At 37.5% G+C, this 12,747-nt stretch overlaps 1 protein-coding gene across 1 annotated transcript; it reads left to right on the top strand.

The window, feature by feature from the left end:
- The first annotated feature begins 3,718 nt into the window (after nucleotides 1–3,718).
- LOC137399555 (carbonic anhydrase 2-like) lies at nucleotides 3,719–11,386 on the top strand. The gene is made up of 6 exons (XM_068085727.1): nucleotides 3,719–3,876; nucleotides 5,085–5,249; nucleotides 6,739–6,896; nucleotides 9,294–9,459; nucleotides 10,019–10,170; nucleotides 11,063–11,386. The coding sequence occupies exons 1-6, from the start codon at nucleotides 3,846–3,848 to the stop codon at nucleotides 11,198–11,200; spliced, it is 810 nt and encodes a 269-aa protein (XP_067941828.1). The 5' UTR covers nucleotides 3,719–3,845; the 3' UTR covers nucleotides 11,201–11,386.
- The last annotated feature ends 1,361 nt before the right edge of the window (nucleotides 11,387–12,747 follow it).

Below are 12,747 nucleotides of genomic sequence, written 5' to 3'. Positions count from 1 at the left end.
TAACATCTGACCTGTTTGTGTCGACATTTTTATTCCATTAACCTTTAGAGTTGGCTTACCAACAGGATGTTAGGAAATCATGACAACCGCCTTTCTGCCTGTTCCCGCTCACCACTATTCCCCTTCCATTTGCCATGTTTTCTGTACAGTAAGCAAACTTCATAAATATTTGTTGCACCTTTGTCATTAGTAGTAAAAAATTGTTTAGCATTAATGAGTGGCTGCAGGAGCTTAGTCTTATTCTAAAAATAACCTTTCATTTCTGCGTTCTGATGAAATAATATTTGGAAATATGTGCGCAAGAAATTCCAATAAGATAAACCAGCAGGGTACGCAAAGAATAGTTATAAGATAACAAATTCCTAATGCTTTTTTAATCTCACTAACTTAACAATATCTTAAATAAAACAATTTCACTTTAATATAATAGCTCTCTGTCTCTTGGATATTTTAATTGTATATTCTCTATCTGCATTATATAAGGTATTCATTTCATTTTCAAAATGTAGCTAACCTTTCAAGTCCTCTTACAGTCGGTAATAGGTGTTTGTTATAAGTTCTAGATGAACTGCATGGCAAAACCAATAAAAAACCTGTCATTGTAAGGGTTGGCGGTTATTTATTCATATCTGTTCTTGAATAGAAATTGTTCCGCCGAGCTTGCTGGTTGAGGAATTTTTTTCTCAACTAAATGTTCGTAACACACCGAGTAACTTGCTAAAGTTAACATATTCAGTGCAAAAAGTGTCTGTACTATACTATTTTTAATGAAAGCATAAAGCTGTGCGTTATCCTGCACGCTATATCCAATTTGTGGGGCTGAAAGGTGAAATAGTACGATATCATCAACTAGAGAAAGCCGGAGGTACTGCTTGTTTGCCAGATGCTGACAAGGCAGCATAGTAGTAGAGCAAAACATTGGGTGCAGGTATGTCAGCTCTACTTCCAATTTTGCATAATATATTTATGCAGCAGTGATCAATATCATGATATCAAAAGCAAAACCGGGCTGTTTCCTCTTTCAAAGAAGGAATACCAAAACTAGGCTGACCCCTGTTTGACTATTGGTTATATAAGATCACCTCATGAAATGCAAGTTAGTGGCAAGAAGCCAAACATCGTTTATCAATCTTTCATCTTGCCGGTAGAGCAAAACTATCATGTCTGCCTCCGTATAAACTTAGCATACCGGTACGTCAGTCTAAGCAATGGTTAAGACCTCTAGATGTTATTATTTCTGTAGTGGTCACACTGACACAACAGTCCACCGAGAGCTAAGCAATGGTTAAGACCTCTAGATGTTATTTCTGTAGTGGTCACACTGACACAACAGTCCACCGAGAGCTAAGCAATGGTTAAGACCTCTAGATGTTATTATTTCTGTAGTGGCCACACTGGCACAACAGTCCACCGAGAGCTAAGCAATGGTTAAAACCTCTAGATGTTATTATTTCTGTAGTGGCCACACTGACACAACAGTCCACCGAGAGCTAAGCAATGGTTAAGACCTCTAGATGTTATTTCTGTAGTGGTCACACTGACACAACAGTCCACCGAGAGCTAAGCAATGGTTAAGACCTCTAGATGTTATTATTTCTGTAGTGGCCACACTGGCACAACAGTCCACCGAGAGCTAAGCAATGGTTAAGACCTCTAGATGTTATTTCTGTAGTGGTCACACTGACACAACAGTCCACCGAGAGCTAAGCAATGGTTAAGACCTCTAGATGTTATTATTTCTGTAGTGGCCACACTGGCACAACAGTCCACCGAGAGCTAAGCAATGGTTAAGACCTCTAGATGTTATTTCTGTAGTGGTCACACTGACACAACAGTCCACCGAGAGCTAAGCAATGGTTAAGACCTCTAGATGTTATTATTTCTGTAGTGGCCACACTGACACAACAGTCCACCGAGAGCTAAGCAATGGTTAAGACCTCTAGATGTTATTTCTGTAGTGGTCACACTGGCACAACAGTCCCCCGAGAGCTAAGCAATGGTTAAGACCTAGATGTTATTATTTCTGTAGTGGCCACACTGGCACAACAGTCCACCGAGAGCTAAGCAATGGTTAAGACCTCTAGATGTTATTTCTGTAGTGGTCACACTGACACAACAGTCCACCGAGAGCTAAGCAATGGTTAAGACCTCTAGATGTTATTATTTCTGTAGTGGCCACACTGGCACAACAGTCCACCGAGAGCTAAGCAATGGTTAAGACCTTTAGATGTTATTATTTCTGTAGTGGCCACACTGACACAACAGTCCACTGAGAGGAGTAGTCCACTGAGTTTCTAGTACCAAGGCATCGTGTAAGCTCACGGAAATACCTGGTGAACTTTTCTAAATATACCCCCAGTGCATCAAGGTATTGAATGAAAAAACAACCAACAATAGGAAAGCCTCGTGAGACATACCTGTTGGGTTGTTATACTGGTATAAGCATAGGAGAGCAATGAAAAGATGAGATCATGATGTTCGTAGATTGAGCTTAGGCCAAGGAAAGAGGTAGTAAAGAGAATAATGATCGAGACTATTGATATGATACGATTACTGCTGACGAAAGTTTGAAGGATGCCAATGACTGACGCAGATGATAAACTCTGTTTTGGAAATAGGTAAAATTACAAATTTTATGTCAGTTGTTATTTTTATCCATTGCAGCAGCTCTCTGTAGCGACAGTAAATGATAACTTCTACTAAACTTTGCAGCAGTGATGAAATGTGGCATCAACAGCACCAACAAAGGTGTTAATTGCAGTCTAAAATAGCCTACTTCAGCCAGAGTGAAATATGCTTTCCATAGCAGCTATCTCTAACTGAAGGTAAGTTTCTCAGATAACTACTAGCTACGTCAACAAATATGTAGGCATAAAGGTAAGCAAACACACATAGACGCTATCACACATGCTTGTAGCAGCGTGTTAACATTTCCTATTAGATGTTTTGTTCCGACAGCTCAGCACTTATGAAAGACATATAAAGTAGCCTACATATATTATTCACGTACATCAGCAGAGGTGATGTTACCTCAGCAGATGTGATGTTACCTCAGCAGAGGTGATGTTACCTCAGCAGAGGGAATGTTACCGCAACAGAGGTGATGTTACCTCAGCAGAGGTGATGTTACCTCAGCAGATGTGATTTTTAGCTCCCGATTTGAAAAATAGACACGCCAATCATGCGTATATTCTGAAGTTTACCTAGATTTTCTTTCATTTTGGATTTGTTCAGACCGTATTTCTAACTAGGTTATTTTATTTATATTACCATTTTAGTATTTGTATATCAGTAAGCGAGCTACATAAGTTAGGCCCAAGAACTCTGTAGAAGGGTGAGGATTGCTTCTGATTAAATATAAATTAACGCTTTAGACGGGTCAACAGTGCAACTGCATTAGCTACAAGCTGAAACTCCTTAAAATTCTGTGAATATTCATGCTCACTTTAGATATTTATGCAAATGTGCGCATCCTTGGTGTCCTAGTCATAAATGAATTTGTAGCTAATGGTTTGCTTTGAGACAAACAGTTACGTGCTTGATTTTATAGATAGATTCTCAAGTTGCGGGTGCCCAAGGCTAATTCTTCTACTGAGGAGTTTTCCCAAAGTCGATAATGAAATATTTAAACAGTTTCTCATTACCGGCTCGTCCGGCTCTCTTTAGCTCAATTAATTGTCAACCAATGATGATGAGCAGTCCCTGCTACAATGATTGGTGGACTGCTGACCAATGGCTAGATCGCAAGCATCAGCAATAGATTGATAAGGGGTGCACCATACTCGCGGCATCACTCTGCTTTTCAGCACCTTCCAACCATCCCAACCTCCATTCTCTACAGCAAAATGGCAACCTTTGGCTACCGGGACAATTTGGGTAAGAGAAATGCTGTCAGGTTTACCCTCATTTCTGTTACAATTTGTAATCGTTTCAACATCATTCTTCTCACCAACTCTGTTCTGGGATCCGCATTCATATTCTTTAAAAATGTTTGGAGAGATATAGTCGGATAATCTTTTCAAGTTTGCGCTTATTCAGCGTTATTGAATACAAGAAGTGAACAGTCTGAAACATTATAGTATCAGATATCACGAATTATTGTATGTAAAAATTATGAATTGAGTTGAAATGATGTAATTGCTAAAGAGCTTTGCAGTAAGGTTGATATGAAACAAGTTGGTTGAATCAAGCTGACCTTGTGAGTAGCTAGAATAAGCGGGGGAGGGGGGAGCAATAAACTTATACAGAAGAACTCTAAGGCTAAAAGGGTGACAATGTACTTTGTAAACTGAGCAGCATCTTTCATTGAACGGAGTAGTTTTAAAGAATAGTCATCTTTTCGCTAACCAACTTTGAGATGAATTTCTCTACGAAAATTTTCATGAAGAGAAAACACTTGATTTTCCTTGATATCCGTGTCATTTATTTTAACAATGACCCAAGACTAATCAGCTACTATATGAATAGTAACAAACAGCAGAGTGCGACCCGCTGTTCCTCATTTAGCATGCATCATTTTTACCAGCAGAATTGAAGCTCTGCTTCTGAATTTAATTGAATTTCATTTCAATTATTAATGTAATCAATTAAGAAAAAGAGAATTAAATTGACCACGTGAGTCTTCTAATAACATCACTGTGAATGTTTACTTTTTGATTTATGACAAAATCCTGCTGCCTTCTGATAATATTTGCGAGTGAAGTTCGTGTTATTGATTGCCTTCTCTCGGCTTGCGTAACCGCATTTAAACGCCTTCAAGGAGAATCAATAACTATTAGTGTATATATCTCTAATACCTAATAATTCCTTAGCATTGTTGTTTATCTAGTAATCAATGCCTTCCAATGGCTATAATACGCTCTCTTACAAGTGTATTAGTGGTCTATAATAGCAAACATTTGCGCTACAGGCAGAGCTTTTATGTCTAAATGGGATGATTGTGTAACTTTGCAGCGAATAGGTTTTTCTACTAGTGATATGAATGTCTTCAATTCCTTTTTTGCTACAATTCTGAGACACAGTATTAAGACAGCTCGATATAAGTTCTGGCTATTCGCTTGACAGAAACAAGAATTCTATTTTAGCACCGTGTAATTGGGGAAAGTTGAATGAATCATGGAAGATTTCTGATGCTGGTAAAAAGCAAAGTCCGATAGACATTTCTACGTCTTGCGCGGAGCAAAATGCAAGCCTGTCCAGCCTCAAGTACAACTGGCAGTCAGATGCTGATGTACGACTCGTCAACAACGGTGGGTATTTTAATATGTCCATTTAAATACGAACACAGCTTAGACCGAACGAGGGGATGCTCTGTGTTGATGCTAGGAAGGAAGTGAAGCGCCGAGGGCAGTCTGTTGCATAATACTTGTATGTTTGTGTAGGGCTACTCTGTACGCGCAGTGCACTAGCGAGTGAACAAAGTTTGTATCTTGATTCTTCTACAAATATCTATTGAATACGGCCTTTGATGTTTACAGCAGATACAAGTGATAAATTTGAGATAAAGAGTGAGATTGTTTAGTATTATGAAGGGAGCTCAGACCCGCTGTATGAGTACACATCACTGCTCAGCTCAGTATTAATATACTATAATATAATATAGTCTCTAACCTTGTATACTATGTCACACCGAACCACAATAAAATAACATTCATATGATTATATAATGAATAGGCTGAAACATCTATGTCTATGTCTGTCTCATCTCCTTCCCTTATATTTGAGTGAGAGTTGAGCTTTGTCTCATTTAACAACTAATTTTGTATTATAATCAAATTCAAGTAATTAATTCAAACATAAAATTAAGACTAGCTTCTTAAGGCAATGCTTGCATCAATCTATGAAATCTGAAAAACAATTACTGTCAGATACCGCTGTCAAAAACAAGTTGCTATTCACATCTAATTGTGTCACACCCAACTTGTCTTGGTCTGTCATTAATCATAGCTTGCATCGAGGCAATCCGTCGATTATATTGAAAATATTCTGAACTGAGCAGCTGTTTATTACTTAATGTAAAAGCGTATATTTACGACAAATAAACACGTAAAGTGATCACTAGTATAAAGCATAGAGCATAGAACGATTGCAAATAGCCCTTATGCATCAGTTGAAAAGATGAATTTTCGGTGTAAATAAAAAAATTGATTACATATAACTCGAAGTAGATGCCACTGAAACTGAAGGCAGTTAGTAACTTCATCGACTCAAAGAATTCTCAACAGGTTATGCCGATAAAATGTACTCAGGTTTCATGAATGTATGCCGTGCAAGCAGTCTGTATCTATGTAAACTGTTCAACCAGGCTACATCTATATAGACTGATTAAACAGGTTACATCTATGTAGACTGATTAAACAGGTTACATCTATGTAGACTGATTAAACAGGTTACATCTATGTAGACTGATTAAACAGGTTACATCTATGTAGACTGATTAAACAGGTTACATCTATGCAGACTGATTAAACAGGTTACATCTATGTAGACTGATTAAACAGGTTACATCTATGCAGACTGATTAAACAGGTTACATCTATGTAGACTCATTAAACAGGTTACATCTATGTAGACTGATTAAACAGGTTGCATCTATGTAGACGGATTAAACAGGTTACATCTATGCAGACTGAGTAAACAGGTTACATCTATGTAGACTTGGAGAATAGCATGTAGACCGGGGTACTGAATAAATGTGTAGAATATTGGTAGCTTGATACTTTACAATTGTCATTATAGGCCACTCTCCAACATGGAGCGTTACTCCTGGCAAGCATACTCTCCTCGGAGGAAATCTCCAGGAGGCCTACGAACTTGTGCAGTTTCACATTCATTTCTCCAATGAACAGAAACATGGCTGTGAGCATACAATTGATGGGAAGTCACACCACGCAGAGGTGATTTAGACTTAGACATGCAAGGAGACCTTGATAAGTACTTTATTGCAGTGTTAGAAAACTCCTCTGCAAGTATAAGCATTGATGGCTGATGACTTGTGAGCAGCTCATATAGCGAAGGAACGAATTAGGAGGAAGTTGGAGGGTTGTTAATTATTACAAGAAATAGGCATCTATTTTTGTTGTTCATCCAGAGTAATGACCTCATGCTTTGCTAAATTATCATTGAAATGCTACAGCACCTACATAAGTATTGAATGCGCAGTCTAATTGCTGGCCATTTTTACCTATAAATTTAGCGTGTATATAAAAGAGGAAGTTAGTAAAGATATACATGTAGAATAGATATACATTAGTTGCCATGCAGGACTTGAGAGGGAAATTCTTAGAGAAGTAAATTTATGCACTTTGCTAACATGCTTAACTATTCACCTAAATTTCTAATATCAAAAACATGTTATGACTGAGTTATTATATATTAATATTTTGAGAATTGAGTTGTTTTCATTTAAATTGGCTGTTTAACGGAATTGGCTGGTATCAAATGACAAACTTGCTCTAAGGAAGTCCTGGTTGTCATGTTTATAATGCATATACCATAAAACTTCTATTGGAACGCCATGGAGCTCTATTTTTCAACTCTTCATCTATAGCGGCTGCTTGATTAGAGGTGACATTCAAATAGAGGGGTGGCATTGTATTTTTCAAACAGCTCGTCAGAATTTTGGGAAAATAAATTTAACTCTTTTATGAGTAGTATATGTCATCTATATTTTGGACACTCTTTTGGACGAAGTGACATTATCACTTTACATGTAAGATATCTGCTATAACTTATCTCCAACTTGTCGCAGATCTCTAAATTATGGTAATATGCGTTGGGATGCTGGGATACCAGTTGATATCTATTGCTTGCAATTAACATTATTTGATGATCTTATAGCCTGCGTTGTATTTAATTCGAAGTTTTGATTTTTTATTTCATTCTAAATTTGAAGGCATATTTTTATTTTATAACTATATTTAAAATGTTGCATAAAAGCTCATCGCACTCACTGATGTTTCCTACAGTTTTCATCCAAAATTGGCTTTTCATGTGCATTAGAGGAGGAGTTATGAGTGTCGATCCATTGTAAACTTTATATAACTGCAATGATGCTATCAAATAGTATGCTATGCAACTCTGCAAATTTGTGTTATATAATAATAATCTATCAAATGCTACAAATATATATTCAAGAACAAGTGACATAAACAAGCCATATTTTTCATGCATACATAAACAAAAGTTAATTTTTTTAAAACAAATATTTGCATTATTTGCTCAGCCAGTTGCGTTCTGATTGTTGCTTTCGTTTGAAACGATTTCAACTTTAAACTGTACAATGCCATTTAAAATACACTCATCAAGCAAATAAAGAGAACTCATGTGTAATTTTGCAACCTCAAAATAGTAATACATATTCCATCATAAATAATAAACAGTTTTTCACACCTGTCAATGTATCGAGACTGTGTTGAACAAGGAACCATTATTAGCCTGATACAGTTTTTAATGATTTCTATGCTGTTGCTTTTAGAGTTTTAACAAAAAATCATAAATCATGGGAGTTTAAAAATAGACTTTGATACAAACAGTAACAACAGAATTAATTGTTATTGATGTAATTGAGTCATTATTAGTACCATTTTGTGGACTCTCTTTTACTGAGCACTTGCTATTATGGGTTCGTAAAGATCAAAGAATGTCAAAGTAGCACTCAAATAAGGGTGGTGTTCAATTAAAGGGTGGTGCTCTATTTTTTAACTATTCTCCTATAGTGGCTCTCAATGTTTGCGTTCAAATAGAGATGGCATTCAAATAAAGGTTTTACGGTATAAAAGGAAATCAAAACATGAAATGTGTCTGGGTGCAATGCATGTGATGTAATGCATGTGGTGTAATGGATGTGGTGTAATGCATGTGGTGTATTGCGTGTGATGTTTTTAAAACAGATGATATTCTTAACACATGTAATGCATGCAATGTGTATTAATATTGTAATATACATAAGATATGCAATCTATAGTGCATGTAATGCATATAATACATACAGTGCGAGCAATGCGTGTAATGCATATAGTGCAAACAATGCATGAATGCATGTATTGGTGGAAGCCCTGTAAGGCGAAGAGTCAAACCTTTGCCTTGATGGTTTGATAATTTATTTCTAAAATAAGCTAACCCATTTCATATTAAATAGCTTGCAATACTGTACAGCTGGAACGCAGAGAGGAGATAACTGGCATGGTTTAATCCAAAAACTAGCTGACAACCATTTTACCGTTTCTCTTGACAGTGGTAATCTGATATAGTTGTCATGTAATAGGGTGTAAGCAGACCTTCTGTTCTTGCAGATACACTTTGTGCACTACAAGAAATCTTATGGAAGCTTTGGAGCGGCTGTCAAACATGGCGATGGACTCGCTGTTGTCGGAGCTTTTCTTGATGTGACCTCTGATGGCAACGAGCATAAGCTACTCTCAAGTGACATCGAAAAGCTGACACAAATAGAAACGGACGGTGAGACTGGCAGCTCTTAATAAAGTACAGTAGCTTACTTTGGCTAGACTCTAGATTAGCCCTGGCAGACATTGCATGAATATTTCTAGTATTGTTATTGATCACAGAATATCAAGGTGAGTCTAGTACCCAGTCGGTATTTGAAAGGTTTGTAATACATGTTAGGTGAGCCGTTTCAAGTGTTCCATACAGCTCTTATACAAGTCACATTCTCCGTAGATGAACAGTTTGACTCTATGAACAGCTCTATGTACTGAATCAGTAAAATGAGTAAAACTGATTGTTTTCCAACCGAGTCAGTTCAAGTGTAGAGATTAATGATTAGCATGTGACAGTACTAACTGTTATGAACTTCATGCAATTGTTATAAACTATGCGCGGTTATGCGGTCACTATGAGGAGTGACTGCATAACAGCTGTCACTCTTGCTCAGCGAATGGAAAGCAGAGTTATCTTCTCTAGATCTAGTAATTATTACTGAACAGAGCGGTAAAACCATGGTCAATATATGAGTGGCTCAACCCTTATAAATATAATAGACTTCTATTACTCCTTTTAGGAAGCAGCCAGACAGTCGAAATAGACTTGAAAGAGTACCAGCTGCCAACAGAAAAGTACTTTACTTACTCTGGCTCTTTAACAACTCCAGGATGCAACGAGTGCGTCATCTGGATTGTCCTTGACCAGCCAGTTCTTATCTCCCAGCGGGCTGTAAGCTACTTCTTAGCAATGTCGATATACGTGTGCGTGTATGTGTGTGTGTAAGTGTGTGTTTGAGTGTGTGTTTGATTGTGAGTGTGTTTGATTATGTGTTTGATTGTGTGTTTGATTGTGTGTTTGATTGTGTGTTTGATTGTGAGTGTGTGTTTGAGTGTGTGTTTGAGCCCTGATAATAAGCCATAAGGTTAGCCGAAGGTTTGTTTATTTAGTTGGACGGTTTTATCATCATTTTGATATTAAATTTGTATCATTAAATGTCTCCGGCTAAATCAGTAAGTACATGAAATTTAAGATTCCCACAGCCTGTGTGTATAAGAGATAGCCCGTGTGCATAAGAGATAGCTTGTGTGCATATGATTTAGCATCCACTGAAAAGTATACTAGCCAGAATAGTTGGTGCTACCAGGACTACCAGGTGCATTTCCTCCTTTTGTCCGTTGTTGCCACATAGCAGTGATTTAGGTCCGTGCAAAGCTACTTTTGGGCTATTCCCTGCGATTGGCAATATTCCCCGTGATTGGCAATATTCCCTGCGATTGGCAATATTCCCTGCGATTGGCAATATTCCCTGCGATTGGCAATATTCCCTGCGATTGGCAATATTCCCTGGGATTGACAATATTCCCTGCGATTGGCAATATTCCCTGCGATTGGCAATATTCCCTGCGATTGACAATATTCCCTGCGATTGGCAATGTTCCCTGCGATTGACAATGTTCCCTGCAATTGGCAATATTGTTTTTGCCAATGCCTAGCCTTCTTGTGTAGCTCCAAACAATGAGAATATATTCGATACTGATGAACCACAGTTCTCATTATTCTACAATATAGACTGGTTGATTTATATAAGTAAATCTGTGTGACTGTAAATTTTTTGTTATAGTATGACTCTATGGGCTCGATGAGGTCATGCGAAGGAGGATTGCTCGCTCAACCTGGAAACTTCCGACCCGTGCAACCTATCCACGGCAGAACTGTCTTCTCTAGCTTTGACCCGAAGCAGATTATTTCCTTTAACTAAACGTCCTTTACGATAAAACCAGGAAATAGAATGCGTATTGTTTAATGAGAAATATTTATTTTACTATTGTTGTTGCTTGCTTATTCTTTATTATTGATGTTGTACTGTAAGTTGGGTGCAATATTTATCACATGAAAGAACGTTATGTGAAACCTTGAAGATATAAATATATGGATACACCCCCTATTGTCTAAGTGTCCTAATAGTAAAGAAATGATGAGAACACTTAACAAATAGCACATCCAGCAATAGTTTTGAGATAACAAAAAGTTAGAAATAAGAAGAGCTACAAATGTAGGTCTTTAGAAGTTGAAGTAACCAAGAAGAAAAATGGGCTCTGTTGATTACCAAAACTAGGCATGCAAGTAGTCTGCTGATTTCTAACACTAGGGGTGCATGGACTCTGTTGATTACCAACATTAGGCATGCATGGACTCTGTTGATTACCAACATTAGGCATGCATGGACTCTGTTGATTACCAACACTCGGCATGCAAGGACTCTGTTGATTACCAACAATAGGCATGCAAGGACTCTGTTGATTCCCAACAATAGGGATGCATGGACTCTTGATTACCAACACTCGGCATGCATGGACTGTTGATTACCAACACTAGGCATGCCAGGGCTGAGTATAAAATGGCGCCAACATTGACACAATGAGTAAATCCACACAAGTATCTATGCTGCACTGTAGGATTTGACATTACAACTTTGAGCGACAGTAGACAACTCCTACCTGATGGCTCTATATGTACTAATCTACTTCGGTATGCACAGTGCTGGAAGGACTCTATTGGTAATACATTTTTCTCTTCAAAACATCACAGTTTTTGTAGTATGAATTAAACATTGTGAAGAAATACTTCGGTTTTGGTGCAGGCATCCTAGGGGTTTCTATGAGAGCTAAAGAAGCATTTGATCACGTTAGAGTCATATTATAATTAGATTCACTTTGTAATAATCAGACAGTAACGGAATGTGTTGTCTGCCCTCTTCTGATAATTAAGGGTATTTGCGACAGAGAAGCTAGTAGATGATGAGATAATCAACTTTGTTGGCAGTCACATATTGGCCAAAAAGCTGGTATGATTGAGAAGAAAACTAATGTAAAATAACATAAAAACTGACAGCTTACATCAGTGAGAGCAGTTACAAACTATTCAGCGATTTAGTCTGGATTGAACACTTCTGATTTGACAATGTAGTTATCATAAATTCTTTTTTCCTGACATTGAACCGATGTTCTAGGGATGTTTTTGTAATAAATACACCACAGAACTTTTATAGGTTTTACGCTGAATAGCATGCACTGCAAGTTTTGTTGTTGTAATGCTGCACGAGACATCCCTGTTACTGATTTCAATTAGCTACAAATTCTTAGTAGGCGACCAGGTGTTTTATCTTGTACAGGTTACCAGGTGCATCTATCTTATCTATTATAGGCTACCAGGGGTCATATCTTGTCCAGTATACCAGGTGCATGTATCTTATTACCTATAGGCTACCAGGTGTCATATCTTGTTCAAGATACTAGGTGCATGTAT

The sequence above is a fragment of the Watersipora subatra genome, chromosome 7, assembly GCF_963576615.1.
Source record: "Watersipora subatra chromosome 7, tzWatSuba1.1, whole genome shotgun sequence".
NCBI classification, from domain to species: domain Eukaryota; kingdom Metazoa; phylum Bryozoa; class Gymnolaemata; order Cheilostomatida; family Watersiporidae; genus Watersipora; species Watersipora subatra.
Note: the sequence above shows the minus strand (reverse complement) of the source record. Positions and strands in the feature narration are given on the sequence as shown.